Here is a 26,753-nt window from a genome sequence, read left to right as displayed (position 1 = left end):
ATGAAGTGTACACAGACAGCAGGAGAACCAGGACCAGAATCCTAGCCTTTTGGCTTTTAGAGCAGTGCTTTTCTGTTCTCGGCCTGTGTATGCTCAGTTTATAGTATAGGTCATTCATCTATGCATATACTTATACAGTCTTGAACATCAATGAAATACAAAAAAAAAGCATTGAGAATATGTTTCGTTTTTAAAAATTAAGTGACATAGGATTGATCTGAAAAGATTCAACCTATACAGAAAGAACCATGTAGAGTGAACCATGACTGTTCCGCTCTGTTTCCCCTCAGATTCCAACCCTGTTTTCCTCCCCAGAAGTAACTGTGGTTCAGACTTTGGCCTGTGTATTTCCCTGCCCTTTTATAGAAGTGTAGTGAGTTTTAAGCCTGTAACTGTGGGTAGCCCCATGTGTCTCAGGGGAGTGCATACTCTGCCTGACCAGGGCTGCTCTACAGGGGGTTTATCCTGTGTCCAGGCCTTTTTGCTTTTGATTCCCTCTCTGTGCAGTGCTCTGAAGTAGGTGTTTCTGTCTTACACAGCAGGTAATTGAGGTAACTTGTCCCATTCCATACAGCCAGTCAGCTGTGGGGCAGGATTCCAGCCCAGGCCTATGTGCACCTCGGGCCCGTGATTATACTGTCCCCTAGGGATGCCAGAAACAGTCTGTTCAGCTGTTCCGTCAGTTCAACACACATTGTCACTGGGCGGGGGAAAGGAATGAGGTGTTAGAGCTTCAGATACGCAATGACAGTTTTCTTACAGGAGTTTCAATGTCAGAGGTATTTATGTGACATAATTAGCAAACCTAAGTATCTCTGTGCCTTATATCTAGTTTTCAATGAAACAGTCTTTTCTAAAACCCAGCCCTTGATTTTTCCAAACGCAAGTAATTGTTTTCATCATTATGATTTTTATCTGTCTGCTTACTAGTTGTAATATTTTAAATTAACTCACTTTTTTTAAAAAAATATTTTATTTATTTATTTGACAGAGAGATCACAAGTAGGCAGAACAGCAGGCAGAGAGAGAGAGGAAGGGAAGCAGGCTCCCCGCTGAGCAGAGAGCCCAATGTGGTGCTCCATCCCAGGATCCTGGGACCATGACCTGAGCTGAAGGCGGAGGCCTTAACCCACTGAGTCACCCAGACACCCCTAAATTAATTCATTTTAAAAACTAAGTATCTACTTTAGCCTTACTACAAGAATATTCATAAAAATCAGTGAATACTTACTATACTTTTCTTATAGTAAGTAAAATACTATATTTTTCTAATACTTTAAACATATTAACTAGCCTTACTACAAGAATATTCATAAAAATCAGTGAATACTTACTATACTTTTCTTATAGTAAGTAAAATACTTACTATATTTTTCTAATACTTTAAACATATTAACACTAAAAAAAAATTTATATTTTTTACTAGCTACTGCCACTTAAGGTTCCCTTGATTTCGAACTGCTTCTAATATCTGTCCCTTTTATTGTCATGATGAAGTACAAAGCCACTCAGATACCTCCACTGCCCTGTGTTTGTGGAACAACCTTTCTTCTACACACACAGTACTACTTCTATTTGAGAGTTGATTGCATCATTGAAATTGCATTTCCTAATTAATCACATTATATCATGTTAAAAAACTCCTCATTCTGAGGAGAAAAATCTGGTTATGTCCAGCGTGCCTGCTACCATTCTCCGCCTCTACAGCCGTGGCAGATCAGGGAGCCCTTTTGTTCTCTGTCTGGATGTGACTTTAGTATCCTTCCCAAGAAAGCATGGCAGGAATCATTAGAACTGGCATTGACCTAAAATCTAAACCCGTGTATGTGTGTGCTTCTCTAAGAAATGCAGACTAGTCCTCGAAGTCCACTTTGTAAAATAGTGCAGTAGGCAACGTGACCTAATGTTGGAAAATTTTTCACTAATCTGATGGTACATCAGTTTTAATTTTTTTTTTTAAGATTTTATTTATTTATTTGACAGAGAGCTCGCAAGTAGGCAGAGAGGGTGGGGGGGGGGGGAAGCAGGCTCCCTACTGAGCAGAGGAGCCTGACATGGGGCTCAATCCCAGGACTCTGGGATCATGACCTGAGCTGAAAGCAGAAGCTTTAACCCACTTAGCCACCCAGGTGCCCCATCAGTTTTCATTTTGTTTTAACTCCTTTGCAACAGTTAGCATTAATATATGTGATAATTCTTAGTATTTATTAATCACCATTGTTAATATTTTCTTGAGCACTTAGTTTCTGGCAGGCACTTTATTTGCATTACTTTGTTAATCATTTATTAGATGTGATGCATCTAATAGTTTTATTTTCATAACTTCTGTCAGTCATCCTAGTTGTGAGTGCAACAGGTATTTTTTTCTTTTCAGAGCTAGAGTGCTTAGGAGTTTACTGCTCAGAGCTTTATCAAGCACCTATGCACAGAAATTAAATGGTCAGGTAGAAAGAATATTGGGCAGAATTCAGGCCACTTGAGTTCTGCTCTTATTCTTACTGTTCTACCACAAGTCAGTATGGACTTAGCAGGGATTACAATGCCATAGGAACACCAGGGTGGGGAGAGTGAATTGACAGAAGTCATTAGGAATATTTTTATGGAAGTATAGAGCTGTCATTTAAGGTAGAGCCTTGGGGGATGAGAGCAGGTAGGGAGGAGAGGCTATTCCGTCCTTCCTCCCCTCCTCCCCTCCCAGATTTTCTCTGGGGCGCCTGGGTGGCTCAGTCAGTTACGCGTCTGCCTTTGACTCAGGTCATGATCCCAGGGTCCTGGGATGGAATCCTGCACCTGGCTCCCTGCTCAGCGGGAAGTCTACTTCTCCCTCTCTCCCCCTGCTCATACTCTCTCTCACTCTGTTTCTCAAAATCTTTAAATTAAAAAAAAGAAAAAAGATTTTTATTTATTTGACACAGGAAGAGTGGCAGGGAGAGGGAGAAGCAGACTCCTGCTGAGCAGAGAGCCCAACGCAGGGCCTGATCCTAGGACCGTAGGATAGTGACCTGTGCTGAACTGAGATGCTTAACCCATTGAGCCACCCAGGCACCCTGAGATATTTCTGGTGAACGTAAGGAAGAGTGTAAGAATCAGGGAATGGATAGTTAACTGTAAGGAACTAGACTGGTAAGGTGAATGGGAGACTAGCTTAGGAAGGGCCCAAATACAGTTATACCACCATCAACATGGGAAAAACTTTGCTCTGTATCACAGATAGAACTTGTAAGAGAACTAACTGTTAATGTTAAATTGTATTTGCTGTGGCCCTAATTAGTTGGTATAGTTGTTATTTTTAACCTCTTTATATAGAGAACCTACATTGCTATGAGACTATAAGTTGACTTACAGCATTAAATACGTTGTATATTAAATTTAGTCATTGTTTTTCTTTATTTTGCATATACTTTTTAGTGTTCCCAAGAAGATATTGCTGATAAGCTTGGTTTGGACATCTCTGCAACAAAGGCAGTCCACATAAGTAATCCCAAAACAGCTGAATTTCAGGTGAGAATTTTAAATAGGTAAGAATTTGGGTAAATACTGAGAGGCAGTACATAAGTTATACTTAAGGTGACAAAATCTTAGAACTTGTTAAAAATCTCTTCTTAGATAAGATTATGGTTGGTTCTTACATAAGTGCTGATGAATTTTTTTTTAAGATCTTTAAGATTTATTAGAGCATGTGGGAAAGGGGCAGAGAGTTTAAAAAAATTTTTTTTAATTTTTAAAATTTTTAAAAAAAGATTTTATACTAGTGAGCATGTGTGTGCAAGCGAGAAAGAACAAGAATTGGGGCAGGGGCAAAGTCAGAGGGACAAGCACACTCCCTGCTGAGCAGGGAGCCTGACTGGGGCTCGATCCCAGAATCCCAGAGTCATGACTTGAGCGGAAACCGGGGGTCAGATGTTTAACTGACTGCACCATCCAGGTGCCTCTTGTTGACGAATTCTTAACACTTTTTAGTCTTTTCTTGATTGGCCTACAGTTGTATTTTGTTTGCTTTGCTTGCCTAGTCTTGTCTAAACTTTCCATTTCATTCACTTAAAATCAATTGACTGTAATACTGTTTTCAGATTTCATCTTTTCTACCCATTTTGTAATAAATGAGTTAGCAACTGTTCCTAGTACCTCCATTAAGTCATTACTTTAAAAGTAGTAGTTAACACCAGTTCTTGACTGCACTGCCTCCATTTTTTTCATGGTAATCCTATAGTTCAGTGACAGTTTCACATAGGGTGCAGGGATATTTCAGTGAGAATACTGTCTTAGGGCGTGCCTTGGGTGGCTCAGTCGTTAAACGTCTGCCTTCCGGGGTCCTGGGATGGAGCCCTGTCAGACTCCCTGCTCAACGGCAAACCTGCTTCTCCACTCCCACTCCCCCTGCTTGTGTTCCCTCTCTAGCTATCTCTCTCTCTGTCAAGTAAATAAATAAAATCTTTTTTTTTTTTTAATTTTATTTATTTATCAGAGAGAGAGAGGGGAAGAGAGCGAGCACAGGCAGACAGAATGGCAGGCAGAGACAGAGGGAGAAGCAGGCTCCCAATAAATAAAATCTTTAAAAAAAAAGGGAGAGAATACTGTCTTAGAAAATGTTAAGTGATTTACATTATTAGAATAGGAAATTACTTCCAAATGTTGTTTTTATAGTTTATAATATCTTTTTTATTTTATTTTATTTTATTTTTTAAAAATTATTTATTTATTTATTTATTTGACAGAGAGAGAAATCACAAGTAGGCAGAGAGTCAGGCAGAGAGAGAGAGAGAAGCAGGCTCCCGCTGAGCAAAGAGCCCGATGCGGGGCTCGATCCCAGGACACTGAGATCATGACCTGAGCCGAAGGCAGCGGCTTAATCCACTGAGCCACCCAGGCGCCCCTATAATATCTTTTTTAAAAAAATTTTTATTTATTAATTTGACAAAGATCACAAGTAGGTAGAGAGGCAGGTGGGTGGTGGGGGGAGTAGGCTCCCCACTGAGCAGAGAGCCTGATGCAGGGCTCAATCCCGGGACCCTGGGATCATGACCGGAGCCAAAGGCAGAGTATTTAAACCACTGTTTCCCACCCACACACCCCTATATCTTTATTAATAACTTAGACCATCTCTTTCTTACTGGTCAGCTCTTGTTCTGTTTTTCTTGCACATGCAGTTCTTCATGATTTTCTTTAACCCTCGCTTAGAATCAGGGGGAATCTTAGAATTGGGAGGAAATGCTTTCAAGAAAATTAATGCTTGGGGCGCCTGGCTGGCTCTGAGGGTTAAGCCTCTGCCTTCGGCTCAGGTCATGATCTTAGTCCTGGGATTGATCCCCACATCGGCCTCTCTGCTCAGCGGGGAGCCTATTCCCCCCCCCCCGCCCCCCGCCTGCCTCTCTGCCTACTTGTGATCTCTGTCTGTCAAATAAATAAAGTCTTCTAAAAAAAAATTAATGCTTTATAATATGTGAACATTTGTGACTTGAGTTAGCTTCTGTGAACCTTTTTTTTAATTTTTAAATTTTTTTATAAACATGTAATTTATTATTAGCCCCAGGGGTACAGGTCTGTGAATCGCCAGGTTTACATACTTCACAGCACTCACCATATCACATACCCTCCCCAATGTCCATAACCCCACCACCCTCTCCCTAACCCCCTCCCCCGCCACCCTCAGTTTGTTTTGTGACATTTAGAGTCTCTTACGGTTTGTCTCCCTCCCAATCCCATCTTGTTTCATTTATTCTTTTCCTACCCCCCAAACCCCCCATGTTGCATCTCCTCTTCCTCATATCAGGGAGAGCATATGATAATTGTCTTTATTCGATTGACTTATTTCTCTAAGCATAATACCCTCTAGTTCCATCCACGTTGTCGCAAATGGCAAGATTTCATTTCTTTTGATGGCTGCATAGTATTCCATTGTATATATACACCACATATTCTTTATCCATTCATCTGTTGATGGACATCTAGGTTTTTTCCACAGTTTGGCTATTGTGGACATTGCTGCTATAAACATTCAGGTGCACGTGCCCCTTCGGATCACTACGTTTATATCTTTAGGGTAAACACCCAGGAGTGCAATTGCTAGGTCGTAAGGTAGCTCTATTTTCAACATTTTGAGGAACCTCCATGCTGTTTTCCAGAATGGTTGCCCCAGCATGCATTCCCACCAACAGTGAAGGAGGGTTCCCCTTTCTCCATATCCTCGCCAGCATCTGTCATTTCCTGACTTGTTGATTTTAGCCATTCTGACTGGTATGAGGTGGTATCTCATTGTGGTTTTGATCTGTATGCTTCTGTGAATCTTGATTTTCATATCTCTGAAAGTAGGGGAGGGGATCTCAAGTTCTAAAAATTTTTAAAGATCTAAAAATGTTAAAATTTGGATTTTTTTTAAGTTAGATTTAAAATGTACCACTAAAATGGTAGATTAGGGCTCGCTTGCTATTTAAAGAACTGTTAGTAATAATCAAGTACACAAATTGTTTCTCTGTATTCAGTGTAAGAACTTTAAATTCTTACGCCATTTGGAAGGATTGTGAGAAGGTCCACTCACTTTCCTACTGCTCTTAAAAGATGCCCTGTTCTTTTCAGTGAGAGACACTCAAATTCGTTTGGGTAGAGGAACTTTTCAGTAAATCTTACTGGATTTTTATTTGCTTTTATTCCAAATTTTCCTTTTCCTCCCAGTTTCATTTATCAAGCTTGATAGATTTCTTAAGATGTGGTAATGTTCTGTAGGGTTTATATCCTGCTTTCTCTACTTTAATAAGTAGAAGGAAAATTACAAACACATTAAATAACACTATAAATAGCTGTGGATTAGCACACTTTCAGAATCTGTATTTCTGCATAAAACACATTAAATGAGTCCATCTTTTAGACTGGACAGATTCTATATTTTACTCCTGCTTTACCAGTACATAGGTCCTCCCATTACTAACGTAGCTAACAGAGTTCTGTTTGTTTAAATATAAAGTTGTTTCTGGGCTAGTAACCCAGTTTATTGTTTATTCTTTCTCTTGGTTAATTCTTAATTTGGGGCTGTTTTCTAACTAGATATGTTAGAGAATGAATAAAAAGAAAAATGTCAGTAAACATGTAGATTTTATAAACAAAGTTAACAGAATATTACCATGTTCCCCCAAATTAGCAATAGTATTCCTTAATATTTTTAAATGTTCAGTTGTTGAAATTTTCTTAATTGTCTAAATTTTTTTAATAGACAATTTTCATGAACTTCATCTGAATCCCAAGTCAAAGTTGATAATGTTTCTTATGTCTCTTATTTTTTTAAAAAGATTTGTTTATTTATTTGAGAGAGAGATGTAGCGAGAGAGGGAATACAGCAAGCGGAGGACTGGGAGAGGGAGAAGCAGGTTTCCTGTTGAGCAAGGAGCCCGAGGCGGGGCTCAATCCCAGGACTCCCGGGATCATGACCTGAGCCAAAGGCAGCTGGTTAATGGCTAAGCCACCCATTTTATAGATCTACAGATCTATATGTCTCTTTTAATCTACAGATTGCCCCCCAGTCCATCTCTCTGTCTCTCTTCCTTTTACTTTCTGCATTGAACAAACTGGGTCATTTGTCTTAGAGTTCGCGCAGTTAGGATTTTGTTAGATACATTCTAGTAAATTAGCAGGTAGATCTAGAAGCTTGATTAGATTCAGGTTTCATTTTTCGTATTGCTGTGAGTTTTTAAACAAGCAAATAAGGCTGATCTATAAAATGGAAAAAAAAAAAACCCACTAGGAAAAGCTATTTACATAGGTAGCTTGTTTATATTCCAGTACGTTAAGCTTTCTTTTAACATTGTACTTTTATTTCTGTGAGTGGTTTGTGCACTTGCTCTCCAGTTGTGAAAGTAAGAGATATTTACAAAAGCAGGGAGTTGAAGACTACCAGCAGCAGGTGGCAGAGTGAATGTATTCGGAAAGGTTTTCTCTTTCCCTCAATACACATTGTACAAGCAAGTCTTCATAGGGGTTTACTGTTATGCCTGTAGGATCTAGGAGGGGCTGCTGTTTTAGCCAGGGGGGTCAGGGCAGGCCTCTGTGGGGACCTTTTGAACAGAGACCTGAAGACAGACAGACAGCCACATGTGAACCCAGAGGAAGACTGTATGTGGTAGAGGAAGGAGGGAGGCATGGGCGCTTGAGATGGAACTGCTTGGGGAGTGTGGCTGAAACCCAGTAAACCAGAGGGAGCGGCAGGCATGGAGTGTGGAGAGGAGGCCCGGGCCAGATTCAAATAGGACCCCATGCAGGGCATGATTTTATTCAAAATTTGATGGCAACCTATTAGATTTTTGAGCAGGGGAGTGTCATCTTATGTAGGCCTTAGATCATCACTGTGTGTGGAGAGCAGGCCATAAGGCGGCAGGAGTGGAAGCAGAGAAACCAGCTTAAGCTCCTACAGTAGTCTGGGTGAAGGGTAGTGGTGCTGGTGTCTGCTGCGAGCCCAGGATCTTAAGGGTGGTGCCCTACCACTGCTGTTAAAACTTCTGAGAGTAGGGTGTTGACAGCTAACCTATCATATAGCTTAGAGTAAGAAATTTGAGATAGAAGTAGGGAAGTTGTTGTTTTTTGTCTTTTTGTTTATTTTTAGAACTAGCATGTTTGTTTTTATTTCTTTGGCCACTAAGCTGAAAACTATGGTTACAGCTTGTCCATAGAAGCTGCATAATTTTTTTAGTGCTTACATATTTGTGTTCTGTTTTCTCATTGTGATACTGTAATTGCATTTACATTTTCCCTAGTCTTGGTTTTTAAGAATTTGATTAGCTCATATTTAATCTCATTTAAATACTTAAATTTCTTGGGGCGCCTGGGTGGCTCAGTGGGTTAAGCCGCTGCCTTCGGCTCAGGTCATGATCTCAGAGTCCTGGGATCGAGTCCCGCATCGGGTTCTCTGCTCAGCAGAGAGCCTGCTTCCCTCTCTCTCTCTCTCTGCCTGCCTCTCCATCTACTTGTGATTTCTCTCTGTCAAATAAATAAATAAAATCTTTAAAATAAATAAATAAATAAATAAATAAATACTTAAATTTCTTGTAATCTCCTTCAGTTACTTTATAAAATAAAGCAGGATATCAAAATTTACATATTTGTAATCTTAAAAGCTAACTTTAATTTTAAAAATGATCATAACCAATCCTAGATACAGGCATTGTATTTATACTTCTTAGTTTTTGATCAGACTTTATGATTTTTTTATTTTGTAAGTTTGGGAGCCAGGATATTTTCAGTTTTTTGTCTTGGAATTGATAATTAAAAATGATTTGGACATTTACTCATTGCATTTTCCAGAAGAGTCTTACTACTGTGAAGCTGTCGAGTTCTTTTGGCCTTGTTTTATAACCAAGTCAGTTTGGGTTATTTTTTGGTCATTTCAGTTTCATGTCTTCTCCTGTAGGTGGCACGCACTACCCTTCTTCCTGGCCTCCTAAAGACTATAGCTGCGAATCGGAAGATGCCCCTTCCTCTGAAACTGTTTGAAATCTCTGACATCGTAGTAAAAGATTCTAGCAGAGGTAAGAATAAGTCACCTTTGATTGTACACTTAAAGCATTTTATTATGAGAATCTCAGCTCTATATAAAGGTGGGCAGTATAACCACCCCTGTGAATCTAGCACCCACCTTCAGCAATTATCAGCACATGGCACTCCCCCACGTTAGTTTGATGTGATTCCTAGACATCCTGCCATTTCACCAGCAAACAGTATGTACTTCCAAAAGATACATATATCTAAAAAATAAAAGATACTACTTTTGTTTTTAAAAAATAACCCAACACTATTTTATCATCAAACAGCCAGCTAGTGTTTAAACTTTCCTAATTGTTTCATAAATTTACTTTTCATGATTGATTGATATAAATCCATCCAAGTAATACCTTCAGATATTTGGTTGCTTTTATTTCTTTTAGTAGAAAGCAGATCTTAAAGAACTTAACATTTATGAAGAACCCTGTTAAAACCTCAACTTGAAAAGTACAGTGAAACATTTTTTTAAAATCTTGTGATTTATGTGCATATCATTTTAAGGTACTTTGTCTTGTCACTCTAGTTTAGCATTAGCTATTTGTCATTATAAATGTGTTTGACCAGTTTTTGCCTCAAGAATAGGCTGGACTTGTTAGTATAGTGAGTAGCCTGGTCTACCATATGGAACTCCGAGGTTATTTGGTGAACATATTTAGGTAGTACTTAAACCTGATTGCCAAGGATATCTGTCTTACTCAAACTTCTGTCTTTAGACTGACACAAGTCTTTTTGGAGCTGCATATGGGGTCATTTCTTGGTAGCAGGGCCATGAAATGACTGAATTGCTGGCAGTATTTCTCTTATTCCCTGAGAACCAGGGAACAGTTCCAGTCCTAACCATGTTTATACAGGAGTTTCATTCCAGATTTTAAAACTGAGTATGTGCTCCTGAATCACTCGACAACAGCAAAGGCCTTTTCCTTAGTTATTCCTGAAGAGGATAATGTGGCATTATTCTGACTACCCAGAGCCGTCAAGAACTATTGACTCTAAATCAGTCTGTCTTAGGAAATAGATACCATAGGCTTGCCTGCTTGACTGTATGTGGACCTTCTATAGCAAACTTCGCAGCCAAAGCTGGATTCCATCTGCTCTCCACTATGTAGCCTTCTTTTCAATTAATAGCATCACCTTGCATCTGTGTGGTGCTTTGTACTTTAAAAAATTTTAAAAAATATACCTTTTCTCTTGGGATTGTTAATCTCTCTCCTTGAGGCAGATTGGACCAAAAAATATTGTCCCTATTTAATTTGTAGGAGAACTGAGACAGAAAAGTAGTAATTTTCCCAAGGTTGCATAAATTTTGGACTTAGAGCTAGGGCCAGAATTTGGTCTCTGTGCATATATCCTTAGAGAATAAAAGTTTATTTTCATACCAGTCTATGTAGAATTTCCTTTGGGTGGTCAATCTGGCAGGAATTGGAAAACATTTTCAGTGCCAGCTGTAAGTAGTTCTGTAGTTCTTGTGCCTCAAATCCTCCACTGGTACAGATACCTAAGAATTTGTTATGATTTTAATGTCAAATTTTTTCTGTGAACTTTGACTTCTTTCCTTTCATTTTATGTCTTTGAATTGTAGGTTTTGATCCTTGGCAATCCAAACGTATTTATAAATATAGGATTAGGTTTAGGTTAATTATACTAAGTTTCCTCAAAATTTCTATATATTTGGGTGTTCCCAATTTGGGGGCATAAATACTTGTTAGATCTTCTTGTTGGACCCCTATATTATGATATAGTGCCCTTCTTTGTGTCTCATTATACTCTTTATATTTAAAATGGTTTAAAATCCAGTTGGTGTAGGCATGGCTACTCCAGGTTGCTCTTGTGATGTCCATTAGCATGATAAATGGTTCACTGTCCCCTCACTTTCAATCTGCAGGAGTTTTTAGGTATAAAATGAGTCTAAGTTTCCTCAAAAGTTTTATAATACTATATCAGCAGTAAGCCTCCTCCCTCATGGTAAGGACTCCCTACAGGGCTCTGCAGAGCTAGGCTTGCTTGTAGGCGATCAGCTCAGAGTCTGGAGAGTGAGGAACAAGCTGGGGTTCCCCACAATTGCCACGGGCAATTTTCACAGTAAGCACGGAGCACTTGACTGTATTGCTGTCCTTGGTATGGATCGCTTCACTGTTTTTTCTTTCATGTGTCTTTTGGGAAGTCCCAAACATAGACTCCACTGTGCCCCAAGGCCCATGCTAGGAGATAACCTCGGCTGTTGAGAGTGAGCTATTGTACAGGGCTAGGCTGTAGGCCATCATTTAATAAGTCACCCTGGTGAAAACCCTAGAAATACAGTCCCTATACTTTTAAGCTCAGATTAGGATTTCTTCTGCACTTTGTTTCATCAGAAAGAATAGTTTTCATTCTGTAGCAGACCTCTTTTATTTGGGGGTTTAGTTGTGATTATTCTGCGGTTTTCCCTGTGGGAACATTTTTATCTGATACTGCTTTTGCCTGTTGTCTTGGAATTATGGTTTTCTTCACAATTTTCTATGCCATTAATGGGATTTGAGGAATGAGAAGAGGTAAGTGTGCTCAATAAGTTTATCATCTTGAAAACATAAGTTTGCTTCGGAGTGGCTTTTCTCTTTAGGTAGGCCTGGACTTTATGTCCTAACAAGTAGCTTTTCTGAAGGATTATTGTACATATGTTCAGGCAGACTCCCTACTTGTCATTTGGTGTACATAGAGGGTTCTATGGGAAAGGCATCATAGCACGTGGATTTAAGACTGTACAGCCAGACTACTCGGTTTTGAGTCATGGTTCTGCCACTTATGAGCTGCTGAACGTTGGACAATTTATGTAATTTCTCTGTGCTGTTTTCTCATCTGTTGCAACAGGGATGATCGTAGTACTTACTAGATTTTTGGTAAGAATTAAATGAAAATTTTTTTGAAAAGTTCGAGCCACATAAGAAATACTGTTTGGTGGGGCGCCTGGGTGGCTCAGTGGGTTAAGCCGCTGCCTTCGGCTCAGGTCATGATCTCAGAGTCCTGGGATCGAGCCCCACATCGGGCTCTCTGCTCAGCAGGGAGCCTGCTTCCTCCTCTCTCTCTGCCTGCCTCTCTGCCTGCTTGTGATCTCTGTCTGTCAAATAAATAAGTAAAATCTTTAAAAAAAAAAAAAAAAAAAAGAAATACTGTTTGGTGTCTGCTCTTACTGTTAGAGTCCCTAAGGCCAGATACATAGCATCTTGGTTTTTGGTAATTTTCTGTGAGAGTGACTTAGAGACTTTTGGCTATTAAAGGTGACTCGATGTCACCTTGCTGACACTAAAAATGAGGCACTTGGGGCTCATTTTTATCCTTAATTTGACTTAATTGGCTTTTCTTCTGTTGTGCACTATCTTTTTTAGGTTATGAAAACCAAAATGTACTGATGGGGCAATTTACTTAAAAATAGGCATGTGGTTTTTGTTTGTTTGTTTGTTTGTTTGTTTTTGTGTTTTGTGGGGTGGGGCGGCATTGTTTTTGAGGTTTTTTTTTTTTGTTGTTAAGGAATGCTGTGTTTCTAGTAATTCATCACCCACTACTTTTCAATGAATTGAGCACAAATGTTTTTACTACCTTTCAAGCCAGTCAGCATTGTTCTGTTGTATTTATATTAGTCATTTCCTCCTAAGTATTCAAACTGTTTTGGAAAAAAAAAATGTAGTCCATTAAAAGTGAAATGATAGAGGAATTTTCCAGTTATGTATAAATCCTAGATTTTCATTAGTGGGGGCCATACCCAAAGGACTGGTTCAGAAGGGGCAGAGATGTGTGGCAACAGTGAGCAAGACAGTCTCATTCATTGCACTGGGAGAAAAGTCTTTTTGAATTCCTGTTCTTTGCTACGGTCTGCTTGGACTATGAGAGAGTTTCCCGTCTTGAGAGAGACTGATGGTGAGCAGATTTTTATAGGTAGTACTCTGAAGGAATGTACGAGGGGCCCTGAGAACACAGAGAAGGAGTGACCGTTGCCACTGAGTCATTTTCTAACATTAAGGAAAACCCTGACTCTCAGCCTCCTGTCAGTTCTGTGTAGGCAAACGTATCTTCCACAGTGGAAATGAAAAGGAATCTATGCTGGATTTCAGTATGCCTCCCACAAATTTTGTTTGACTTAAATTCCTATAAGTAAGTGAAAGCCCACTGGCCCCTGTTTTCATGCTTGACCTCACTGGATAGTTTCCTTTGCTCTTGTGGACTTCTTTGACTGACTGTCCATGTTGTGAGATTGTCCGTCCCACTGCCTATCTAGTGACTAAGTCAGGCACACTTCTCGGATAGTAAAACTTCCACTTGGAGTCCTGCACATTCCAGTTCTTTAAGGCTGAGCCAATTACTACATTTATTGAGCTGTAAGATCCAGAGTTGCTGCCGCCTTGTTAAAAATTAGTCATGACTCCACCAGCTAAGCTGATTTATCCCTTTTGGGCAGAGTGGCATGTGTCTTTGGAACGAGAAGTTAAATGCAGACTCTGCTGTGGGGTACATTTTCAGCTTTATGGCGGAAGTCAGTAGAAGCGGCCCTGGAGCTATCAAATCAGGCTGCTGTGTGAGTTCTTGATTGGTTTCAGTTGTTCCTACTTCGATGGCAAGACTAACTAATCTATAAACAAAATAGTAAATTACTGTAGGGGAGCAAAGTACCTACTTGTAAACTGCTAATCTTTGTGCCCAGAAAAGCAACTATACTTTGCAAAGTCCAACATTCCGGCTTTTTATTAAAAGCACATTGAATTCTGCCATCACAGTTTATTCCATTATGATTCCTGAGGCTGCCAGCATGCCTAGAAGCTCACTGAGATGGCAGGAGAAAACACATCACCGTGTTGAGTCTGAGTTTATTTTTTAATTTTTTAATTTTTTTAAGATTTTATTTATTTATTTGACAGAGAGAGATCACAGTAGACAGAGAGGCAGGCAGAGAAAGAGAGAGGGAAGCAGGCTCCTTGCTGAGCAGGGAGCCCGATGCGGGACTCGATCCCAGGACCCTGAGATCATGACCTGAGCCGAAGGCAGCGACTTAACCCACTGAGCCACCCAGGTGCCCTTGAGTCTGAGTTTAAAGGGAACCACAGCTTAAGAAAGATGACTTAGTTTGGCTTTGTAAAGTATACAGGGTCGGTTAGATTTAGCATGATACAGTCGTCTGGTTGTTATTCTGACGTGTATCTGTAGAGAATCTTGAAAATCAAATCACCACGTACTTTAGTTTGAACTAGGCACTGAGAGACTTTTGGGTTTTGATATTATAGTAGATGAAGTAGGCTGCAGGCCCTTGACCACTTAGAGGGCTCCAGCTGCCTCACTTGCCATAGGATGCGTGCTCACTCCAAGCCTTCATTTCTTGCTCAGACCATTCCTACTTTCTCCAGAGCGTTGCTACAGTTCTGGTAACGAGCTGCATTTTCTCTGCCCACCCCCTAGATTATTCTACTAGTTTCTAGAATTTCACATACTTCCTGAAGCTTTTCAGATTTATTTATTTGTGGGTGAGGGGTGGGAGGTGGGAAGGGCCCAGAGGTGTGAGCAGCGGTAGGTGCAGAAGGAGAGGGAAAGAATCTCTAGCAGAGTCCCTACTGAGCATAGAACCCACTGTGGGGCTCAGTCCCCTGAGCTCGAGATCATGACCTGAGCCGAAATCAAGAGTCAGACACTTAACCAATTGGAGTCACCCAGGTGCCCTTTCCTGCAGCTTTTCTAAATCACAGTGATCTACTTTTTACCCTGACTTGTTTGAATGTGGAAATTCAGAAACTCTTTTAATGTTAATCGCAATATATAAGATTCTTGTTCCTTTTTCCTCCTGGGGCTACCATGGCTGCATAGAACATAAATAAGTTACTGCTATATGATTTGGTTTGTTCTTCCAGTTTGCTCTCTGTGCCATTCATGGATCTGTTCCATATTGTAACCTACTGAATATGAGGGCCAGGTCTTTATAGTTTTTTTTTATAATTCTTTGCTTGATAAAGAGCTTAATAATAAGCATTTTCATTATGAGCTTGAGAAATACTTAAGCTCTGAGAAATTGTCCATTAATTCTGTAGCCATCAAATGATGGAAGATTATCTAGCATCCACATGTGGAATGCAGTTTTCTGAAGAGAGCTTATGTCATCAGTCTGGATTAATTTAATTTTACTACTTCATATTTTTGGCATGTAGAATTTCCAATTAATAACTCAAAAAATATGGGTGTAAGGAACATTGACATTAACAATATTTGATAGCATCATTCTCCTATGTGATGGCATCTTAACTGTAAATAACATCATTTTTAATATGGAAAGTTATTTTAGTACATTTGGTTCCACATAGTTAAAATCTGCAAACGTGAGTATAATTTGCTCTGTCATGCATTGCATACCGTATTTTTTTAATAGATAAAAATCTATTCCAGGTTTATGTTAACTAAAAGCTAACTCAAAGTTATAACTTTTTCCTTCATGCACTGAGAAGGTCATAGATTTTTTCCCCTTCATATTAATTTCTTGGCTTTCAGCCTTACCTTAAAAAAAAAAAAAAAATCGGTACTTTGGTGTTACACAGAAATTTTAAGGAAAATTGTTCTTAAGTTTTATGTTCATAAAATTTGTACCACCTTTAAGGGCTTTCATAGATATATATTAAGAGCAATTCTGTTCTTTTCACATTAAAAAAAAAAAACATGTATCTAACTTCTCCCTAATCCTGCTCTTACAATAAGTTGCCAGATATTTTCTTTGCATATGCAACTATATGTTGTCCATTTCTCTGTAAGCCATAGATACAGATAAATACTTTCTAGTATTGGGGCACCTGGGTGGCTCAGTTGGTTAAGCATCTGCCTTCAGTTGAGGTCATGATCCCGGGGTCCTGGGATCGAGCCCCACGCTGGGCTCCCTGCTTAGTGAGGAGTCTGCTTTTCCCTCTTCCTCTCTCCCTCCCCGCCCCAATTTCTGCACTTGCTCTCTAATAAGTAAAATATTTACAAAAAATACTTTCTAGTGTTTACACAAATGGAATTATGCTTTACCTGTCCTATGTTTTACCTTTTCCCTATGAGTACATTCTGCCCATCTTATTCTTTTTAATGGCTGTATAATATTCCATTGTATTACTGCATAATAATTCAGACTGTTTTGAATATTTAGAATATTTTTGAATATTTAGATTGCAACCAGGTTTTTGCTAACATGTCTATTGTAATGACTTACTTATTTGTATTTGTAGAAATAGAATTGGTCAGTCCATAGGTAAGCATATTAAATGATTGCTGTCTTAAATTCTCTTCCAAAAAGGATTTTTTTTAAAACAAACTTGCAGCCCTGCCACCAGTGTGTAAAGATTCCTCTTTCACACATTAGATAGTTTTTAAGGTGTGTGTCTTCACAGGATTTTTGTAGCTTTTTTCAATCATTTACTATTACACTGAAATTCTTCAGGAAATATGAAAAATTTGCCATGTTAACTATAGTCTCTTGGGTACTAATGTTAAAGAAATGTATTGGATGGAATTAAAATCAGGGTGCTTCATTTTATTTTCTCAGTCTTGGCTGGATTACTAATCTCATGCTCCCTATTAGCCACTGATTACTTTGAAAGCCTTCTTGGTTTTTCAGTAGGCTTTCTTCTAGCATCTATGTTTGGGCCTTCAGGTGAATATGAGAATAGATATGGAGTCATTTTCTCAGAGACTCTGCCCTTTTCCAGGCAGTCCATATATAATAACGTAACCTAACACCCTTAATTTGTTTCTTATCATTGGTACTTTGGTAATTAATTTGGTTACCAAGTAGGAGCCCATTTGAAAAATTTGAGTTGTAGACAGTAGTTTTACTTCACTGAGGAACATCATGTACCATTCTTTTTTTCCTCCTCTTTAAAAAAAAATCATTTGGCATGTTCTTTCAGCTTATGGAGTTGTAGCCAGCCTACCCCACCCACCCCCCCTAACCCCCCTTGGGTGGTTTAGATCTGCCTCTCCGGGCAGTACTTTGAAGTCTGTGAAATACATTGGTAATTTAGGCTGACATACTTGGCAGGCCCATTTAAAAAGCAGAATTGTTTGATGGTATGACACAAGAGGTCTGTTAACTGAGTTATAAAGAACTGAGGCATTTCCAACAAACCCTTGTTTTGGCATGAAATTTAAATAGTTCCTACTTTGTGGCATGCAGTGAGTGAACTTCCGGTGATGTAATATAGTCCCTCAGTGCAAAATATAAGGAAATGAGAATTTTACTATACCTAGCAGTTTCTCCAGAAGGAGTGGGTGGAACTGAATATGTGGTTATTTCCTCCTTTAATTCAGTTCGGCTACAGCAAGGGGAGTATCTTAGCGAGATGGGAAGAAGCAAGTCTAGAGGGAGCGGTAACGCTTGGGAAATGTGGAGAAAATGGCCAATCAGTGGTGGGAGTAGGAAGGGCAGCCTAAATAGCTTAATTCGTACAGTGGATTTAGTACAAGGCCCTAAAAATCTGTGGGTTTTCTTAAAAATATTGCAGAATCGAATCCAGAAATACACAGGTTATTTGTGTATGTGTGTGTTATGCAGAATCCTGAAACCTTTCTTGACTTGAGTATAATTTAAGTCCTTTATTTTTTACTCTAAGCGCATCATTTTGATTATCAGAATCACTCAACTTGTTATAAATTCTATGTCTTTAAACCAGATGTTGCTCCTCTTATCAGTAAGGTAAGTTTTACACAGTTTAGAGATCAGGGAAGAAGTATTCCAAAGTACAAGGTTACCAAAATAAAGATTCAGTTTATGTTGCTAAGCTGTCTGAATGCTGGCATTACTGTTGGGCTCTTCTTTCCCAGCAAAAATGGAACAAAGTAGTTTGAATACATGTCTGTGTTAAAGTGGAAGCATGTGACACCAACAAATGGGTACCACATGGCAAAGATACCCAGGAGCAAGTCAGTAATATGAAAGGGATAATTTAGTTCTGTTTCATTTCATTTTTTTCCCTTCAGGGAGTATGCCTGTATATGCAAGCGTGTGTGTGTTCCTACGGAGAAATCAAGCCCCTCATTTGAGTTTATGCATGTGGTTGGTTTAGTGAGGTTTTATGCCTGCCTGGTTTTAATATTAATCTTTATTCTTACACCTTCGGTTAGAGCATTTAGATACCAGATTTCTTTATTCTTGCCAAAGGAAATGATAGAGAGTGACAGTGGTACAGAACTCCCTTTCCTACATCAGTGAGTTCTTGTGCTGACTTAGAATGTGGCCCACTGACTGGGCCTGATCTTGTTTAATAGTTCTGTGTGTGTGTTTACCTCCTTTTCCAGGCTTTATTCATTTATTCAGAAATTAATTTTTGAGAGTGTAGTCTGTGCAGACCCTGTGCTGGCTTTGACTCTATCCCTCCAGGATAAGAAATGTTATATGGCAAGAACAGTTATTTCTCTCAGTCAGAAGTTTCACTCTGAACGCTTTCTATGAATTACAGTGTTGTTGATGGCTAGAGACTTTAGTTTAAGGACTTCAAAAATAAAACACTTGAGAATACTGAAATATGTCTCCTGTCAAAACCATTAGCCAAACCGTATCTTTGGCTAACATTAAGTAGGTATATATCTATCGGTAAGTTTGTTCTTATATTATTTGTTTTCATCTAAGTCCTTCAGAGACTTTCTCCTCTAAATCCTTTTGAGACTGAGATTTCCATTGTTTAGTAGAAAGGTGTGTTTTAGAGCTAAATGACACTGGTCAAATTCTGCTTTTATAACTTACTAACTGTATAATCAATTACAGTTAGCTCTAGCCAGTTGGCTTGATGCTAGACAGTCTTTCTGAGCCTTTGTTTCTCCATCTTATTTTTCCTATCCTATTTTATAGGGATGATAAACCCATTTTACATGATTGTCTTGAAAATTAAGATTATATAGGTGCTAAGTACCTACCACATAGTAGATCATCAGTTGTTAGTTTCACTTTTCACTCCATTTATGTGCTTACTTTTATATCACTTTAGTAGTATCATGTCTTAAAATTTGTGTTTTATTTGGATATCTGGAAGGTAAAAGACATTTTATATTTTGTCATTGGGAATGGCTACAGGAATAAATCTGTGGAAGAACTTTTGCTCAGTACATGCTAATACAAGTTATATAAAGGTTATTTTCAGTTACCCCCAATACGAAATTGCTTTTTCTTTTTGTAATTTGAACACCAAAATGAAGTCTGTATTTATACAGTGTTTGTGTCAGAGCAGTTGTCTCCTTCGGAATTAAAGGGCCACAAGTGTATATATCTGTTAAGATTAAATGCTCACTGTTGAATTTGAGTTTACCTTTATATGCTGTACACTTTTTTTTGAAAAGAGGTTTTAATAAAGTTTCAGATCTCTTTTTTTTCTTTTTAAGTTTTTTTTTTTCTTAGAGAGAGAGAAAGAGAGAGAGAGGTGTCACAAGTAGGCAGAGAGGCAGGCAGAGACAGAGGGGGAAGCAGGCCCCCCCACCGAACAGAGAGCCTGATGCGGGGCTCAATCCCAGGACCCTGAGATCATGACCTGAGCTGAAGGCGGAGGCCCAACCCATTGAGCCACCCAGGCACCCCTTCCCCTTTTTTAAAATTTGACACAGAGAGAGAGAGATCACATGTAGGCAGAGAGAGAGAAGGAAAGTTCAGATCTTTGTAACCATGGCTACAAGATACAGATCAGCTCTGTCACAACCAAAACCTACCTGTCACATTTTTCCCCCACATCTGAAACCCTGGCAACCACTGTCTGTTCTCATATGCTGTTGTTTTGCCTTTTCCAGAATGTCCAAAAAATGGACTTAAATGTAGCCTTTCAAGACTGGCATCTTTCATTCGGTAGGATGCCCTTGAAATTCATCCAAGATGTCAGGTCTGTTAATACTTTGTTCCTTTTTATTGCTGAGTAGTATTCCGCTGTGTGGATGAACCAGTTTATTTATCCGGTCACTGGCAGGGTTCTTTTGGATTGCTGCAAGTCTGTCTTAAAATAGTACATTTTGTAAGTTCTGATTTCAAAGTAGAATAATGTATACTAATCAAGGAACAATTGGAAAATAGGTAAGACTTGGAGAAAATAGTGTCTGCCCAAATATAACCTCTGTTGACATTTAGGTATATTTTTCTTCAGTCTTTTTCCTGTGTGTAGAGGTTTTCGTTTTGTTTTGTTTTAGTTTATTTTTACATTGGTGTGGTTCTTCTCTTCCTTTTTTGCTTTTTTTCATGTTTTAATTATGAGGAGTGTCTGTAATATATGGTTTAAGAAGACTGTAATGCAAATACTACGGTAACCATCCAAACTAATAGAATATCGCCAGTATCTTAGGTGTCTTGTGAGGCTCTTCCCCTTCATATCACTTCTCTTACTAGAGTAATCACTATCCTAACTTCTGTGATAGTTATTCCCTTCTTCACTTCATGGTTTTCCAACCTATGTGTGTTCTTCAAACAATATAATTTAATTTCGACCTTTTTTGAACTTAGTGGTCTCTTTTTTTTCCTCCCAATTTACTATAAGTAGTATTTGCTCTAAGTTTCCTAAAGATGCCTTTTAGGCTCACAGTACTTTCTTAAGTAATGGTCACTGTGGCCTTGTGGCCAATTCTTTTATTTTTTTCAGATGTAGGTGCAAGAAACTACAGGCATCTCTGTGCTGTTTATTACAACAAGAATCCTGGGTTCGAGATAATCCATGGGCTGCTGGACAGAATCATGCAGTTGCTTAATGTACCTCCTGGTGAAAAGAAGGGTGGATATGTGATCAAAGCATCAGAAGGTAAGACTGATCGGCCGAATCCAGAGTTAGTGATAATGTAACGAAGAGTCCAGGCTCCGTTTTGGTATTTTTTTCAGTTTGATTGGGGTGGGGAGGTGGGAAATAGAACTTCATTTAATTGTTAGTATTTTCCAGAAAACATTCCTTTTCCTTGAAGCATCTTGGGAAAATGCTTCTAGAGTCTTCTAGGTCTGCACAAAATACTTTTGTTCTAGCGGAGTGTGGTAGCCCATAGTTATTGGCACTGTCAAGCCCCCAGCCCCAGGGTGAGACTTCTGAACTTAGGAGTCCAGATTGGATGCTGGGAGAACCTGACCTGATGATGTGCACTCAGAAGCTGCCCGTCTGAAGTGATTAAGGCAAAGGAAACACCTGAAAGTTATCCTGAGAGGCTTCACATGTAATTAAGTTCTAAGGCTGGCTGAGGAATAGTGAGCTTCTTCCTGTCTAAAAGCCCAAGGGCAGTAAAATGTGTTGGGGAGTTTCAGTCAGGCTAACTAGACGGAGTCTGTGTACTACTGATGTGAGGCATTCTGGAGTTTTTGCTTTTAGTATCCCTGTAGTTTGCATCTGAGTTTGTTTTGTTAGACTAGAGATCCAGAAACAGCTTCAAAGAAATATCCAGGAGCTTGTTCCTACTGCTTACCTGACAATTTTTCATCATTATTTGGCCTCTTAAACTTATGACACAACATTCATTTTTTTTTAAAAGTGTTATTTGGCATCTACATATAGTGGTGTGAGGTTTGTCGGAAGACCTGTTTTTGTTTTTCTTATATTTATTTTTCTTAGTCCTCATAGATTATTTTTTATTGTTGGTTTGTTTTAATGTTTTGTTTTTATTTGAAGACTTCTCTGAAAATGCAATAATCCTAAAACACATGGGCCTTTTTTAGGTTGAAGATGTGTGAGGTTATTTATTTTTTTTAATGAAGTTTGAGAGATTAAATATGACAGGGAGTTACTGTTTTCTTCTACATCTCTCATTAACAATCACCTACTGAAACCTGCGTTACCCTTCTAACCTCGGCAGTGGTAGAGCGGGATCTGGGAGTTCAGCAAGTCCCGTTCCCGGTTTGACAGGTGAAGGAACCAGGACCGGGCAAGTCGAGTGAGCTGGACTGTGTGTCAGCTGGAGAACTGAGGGCTCCTGCCACCCAGTGGCCCTCCCACAGCACCAGGTTGCCTACCTTCACAGTGCCTTTACTTACTCCTTCACGAGTTTGCTCTTCTAGAATTCTGTGTTAAGATACAGTCCTCCAAATGAATAGCAGCCTGAAAGCTGATGTGACTCATCTTCACCTTCTGAAGTCTTAGCATCTTCACTTCATAAACAGATTAACCAGATAAAAGTTAGCTCTGAAACAGATTATGCCATGTATATGAGGTATAATTTTCTTTTTCTTCAAAGGTTGCAAAGAGCTGAAATGGTAAAATGCAGCATAATTGATTATGGATAAGATACTTTAAAATCTTTTTCAAATTAACATAATGTGGGGTACAGGTCTGCGATTCATCAGTCTTATGTAATACCCAGTGTTCATTACTACACAAACCCTCCCAAATGTCCACTACCCAGTTACCCCATCCCCCTAACCCCTCTACTCCAGCAGTCCTCAGTTTATTTCCTAAAATTAAGAATCTCTTACGGTTTGTCTCCCTCTCTGGTTTCGTTTTACTTCATTTTTTTCTCTTCCCCTGTGATCCTATGCCTAGTTTCTTAAATTTCACATATCAGTGAGATCATAAGATATTTGTCTTTCTCTGACTTCTTTCACTTAGCATCATAATGTCTAGTTCCATCCACGTTGTTATAATTGGCAAGATTTCATTTTTTGATGGCTGCGTAATATTCCTGTGTGTGTGTGTGTGTGTGTGTACAAACCACATCTTTTGGACAGGATACTTTTAGGTATAACTTTTATATTAATGATGTTTCTGTAAACCACAAACCAACATCTTCATATTATGCCCCTCTAGCTTTAGTAAGCTCCTTAGACATTTATTTCTTAGAAGAATCTGAGATCCTAGTTAATGAGGCAGGTTTCAGGAAGACCAAGATGAAGACAGGCCTTGCTGTCCAGGCGCCTGCGGAGGGCGGGGGGAGCACAACAAACTGACTTTCGTACCACACTGCTCCGTATGACAAGTGCCTTAAGGTTTCCAAAGAGGGAAGTAATGCAACTGAGGGCATCTGGGAGAGCATTAATGAGCTTCTGGGCAGTCAGATGGGCATTTGAAGGAAGAAGTAGGTGGAGACAGAGCAAGCAAGGCAGGCTGCATGAGGAAAGACAAATACGATGGCATATGGGGCCTGGTGCAGTTTGGTTTGGCTATATGATGAGGAGTAAGCTTAGGACTATATTTAGCATCCTGGATGCTAGAACAAGGGATTTTAGCTACTTAGGAGAAAAATACTGAAGGCTTTTTTTTTTTTTTAAGCAAGTAAGTGATATGACTTAGATATGTGAGTCCAAGGGATTAATCTGGCAGCAATATGGAGGTTGAGTGGCATAGAGAGTAGGGGTAGAGAGGATGGTTGGAACGTACTGCAGTGAGTATACTGTGATAGAGTAGACACTGAATTATAGTAGTGAGGTGTGGACTTGAACTTCAGTACTAGGCATAGCTATTCCAAGGAGAAGACTGATTCAAGGAACTTCTGAAAGGTAGAAGCTGTAGCACTTAGCATTTGGAAAATTTCATGGTATGTGCTGCTTGGAACTTTTATAATAACAGCTAGTATATGTTGATCTTCAGATTTTTGTAATTCTAAACCTGTCGCAGTATTTAAATCCTTTATTATTTTGTTGCTAAAATATGTAATGCTTCTCACTTAATTTCCCTAATATGTGGATTCTGTTTTGGTTTGGAGTTGTGTTTTGTTTTTTTAATTAGAAAATGCATTCATAAATTGTAACCATTTCATGTGGTTGTAAATCTTTATGTTCAGTTTTTTAGACCAAGTTGTTACTATGGTTTTGATTTAGTATGAGAACAGAGTCAATAGTCTATTTTCTTTTTGAATTTATTTAGGGTTTCATAGTAGAATATTCTAATATTTTAAAGTTTTGACGTCCTACGAAATCTCCTAGATTTATATAATTTGAAAAGCTATGGTACAATTTCTTTATATATATGGGTGGCCTGGACCAGTACGTATTTCAGTATATCTAAACTGGCTATTCTGGGTAAATAAAACAGGGTATTTACTTCTAGTGTCCTTATCACCAGCTTTGGCCACATCTTTTTTTCTAAGCGCTTTCTGTAAGAGCCATCAAACCAAAGAGAATTACAGTCATTCTAAATAATAATTCCTCATTTCTAGTAGGCATTTCTAAGTCTATTTTGATTAATGACAAACATGGACTTTTTTATGGTTAAAGAAATCAACACTTAAAGTAAGTGGTTTGTCAGAATAAGTCAGGAGTAAAGCTGGTATTCATCTAAAATTTCACATATATATTATATAGATCATATAGATATATGTACATATCTCCTAAGTAAAAATGTAAATATAGGAATTTGATAGTTGGAGCATGTTTAGCTACATCATTTCCACCGATTTACTATTATTTTGTATATAGCTTTTTCTGCAAAGAAAAGGTCTTGAAAGTATCGTAAAGAATAGAAACGGATTAAGAGTTACCATTTCCTACCATTCTTGATTACTGAGTTGTCTTCTGTTACTCTGGCATATGGTTTCCTTTTTAATAATTAAAAGTCCCTGGTGGCTTTGCATTTATAATTGAGCTAAGTCTGTTTGCCAGAGATCCCTGCTAGTGTCAGTTCTTTGGCAGTTACACTTGATTTCTTCTGTGTTTTCTAATGAACACCATGGACTTCCCTTTGTGCTGTACTGTTTGGTGGTGATAAGTGGATAGAATTTGATTCCCCTTTGAGAAATGTGGCCCTGTCCATTGTGAGAGAAATCCGGAAGCTCATTTGATTGATCATTGCATTGATCCCAAGGTGTTCTGTTGACATCAGAGGGTAACCATGTTTATTTTGTTTTTTTATTTTTTATTTTTTAAAGATTTTTATTTATTTATTTGACAGATCACAAGTAGGCAGAGAGAAGGAGGAGGAAGCAGGCTCCCCACTGAGCAGAGAGCTCAATGTGGGGCTTGATCCCAGGACCTTGAGATCATGACCTGAGCCGAAGGCAGAGGCCCCAACCCACTAAGCCACCCAGGTGCCCCGGTAACCTTAGGTAGCCGCTCGCTACAGCCTGAGGGTTCTGTGCAGGAGCACGCAGGGCTCGCGGCTACAGCTGGACTTAGAAGCCATGTCGCTTAGCTTTAGAGTTTTCCTTGCTGAGCACCTGTGCACTTAACGTAGCATGAGACAGAATATGGAGTTGGTGATAGAATAAGGGCAGTTAATGGGGGAGGGAGGACCTTTAACGTTTTAGTGGACTGTAGAGCCCTTTGAGGGTTTCAGAAGGGTTTGCTCAGTGTTTTAGTGGCATTTGATCAGATTATTGCAGCATATATATTGCCTTCTCTCCCCCCCCCCCCCCCAAAGCTTCTTCCCTTTTGTGGTTTGTTGCAAACTAAATTATGTATGTCAGAATGCATTTATCTTTTTCAGAAACCACTTTTGGGCAAGAAAAAAAAAATCTCAATGATTTTGTGTTTAGGACAGTTACATGGTTGCTGGGCAAATCAGTGGCAAAAATAATTTCTTGTAGGAGGTGGTAGGCTTTTGTGTGCAGTTGGCTGCATTGACTTTAGTTTGTATTTTTTCCCCTTTTTAACTTTTTTACCGAGTTGTTTGTTTTATTTACAGTTCTCCAAAAAACTTCAGTTTAACTTGAGATAAGACTCCTAAGAGACAGGTTTTACAGATTTTAGTTTTGACCATTCTAGTTTTCATGCTGCTCAGAATTCATCTTGTGAAATGAATAATGACCGTGTAAGGAATACACACATTTAATCCTGCACCATATGTGCTGCTGGTGCTTCTTTAGAGACCTTCTGTTACAGTAACACCTAATGATCATCGACTTGACCTGTAGGTCATGACCTTTTCCTTTTTTAGGACACCTGTGAAGGATTTCAGATGCTAAAAAAATACAAGTGAAACTGAGGTTTTTCTAGTCTTCACACTGGTTTTTAGTGTAACTTGAGCTTGGAAATACAGCAGGTCTGTTGAACAACTGTTGAAGTGGAGGTGTTCCGTTTATGGTTTGATTTACATAATTGTTCTGGACGCCAGTAGAAGTGGGATCCATATGATGTGTCCACACTAGTTGCCAACAGAGGCATCATTCTTAAGGCATCAGGCTTAAAAGAAAAAAGGTTTAGATGTGTTTAAGCTTCCTGACCTTATTACTCTGTGTAAAAACAGTTCTTCTTTCCTCTGCTTCTCTTTTTTGCGTTTGAGGCAAGCCTTCAAATACAGCTTTTGTTACCTTCTTGGAAGGGATTAAAGAGCTGGAGCCAGTGTCACAGCAGCCGTGATCCCCACGCAGGGAGCAGCCCTGTA

General features: G+C 39.0%; 1 protein-coding gene across 2 annotated transcripts in view; it reads left to right on the top strand.

Annotated features, from left to right (window-relative positions):
- FARSB (phenylalanyl-tRNA synthetase subunit beta) overlaps positions 1-26,753 on the top strand; it is a 71,729-nt gene that overhangs the window by 27,438 nt on the left and 17,538 nt on the right. For both annotated transcript variants that reach the window (XM_032354951.1, XM_032354950.1), the window contains 3 exons: positions 3,409-3,501; positions 9,392-9,509; positions 21,108-21,263. In XM_032354951.1, coding sequence (XP_032210842.1) covers positions 3,409-3,501; positions 9,392-9,509; positions 21,108-21,263 — 367 coding nt within the window. The remainder of the gene's footprint in view (positions 1-3,408; positions 3,502-9,391; positions 9,510-21,107; positions 21,264-26,753) is intronic.

Source organism: Mustela erminea, chromosome 8, assembly GCF_009829155.1.
Source record: "Mustela erminea isolate mMusErm1 chromosome 8, mMusErm1.Pri, whole genome shotgun sequence".
Taxonomy (NCBI): domain Eukaryota; kingdom Metazoa; phylum Chordata; class Mammalia; order Carnivora; family Mustelidae; genus Mustela; species Mustela erminea.
Note: the sequence above shows the minus strand (reverse complement) of the source record. Positions and strands in the feature narration are given on the sequence as shown.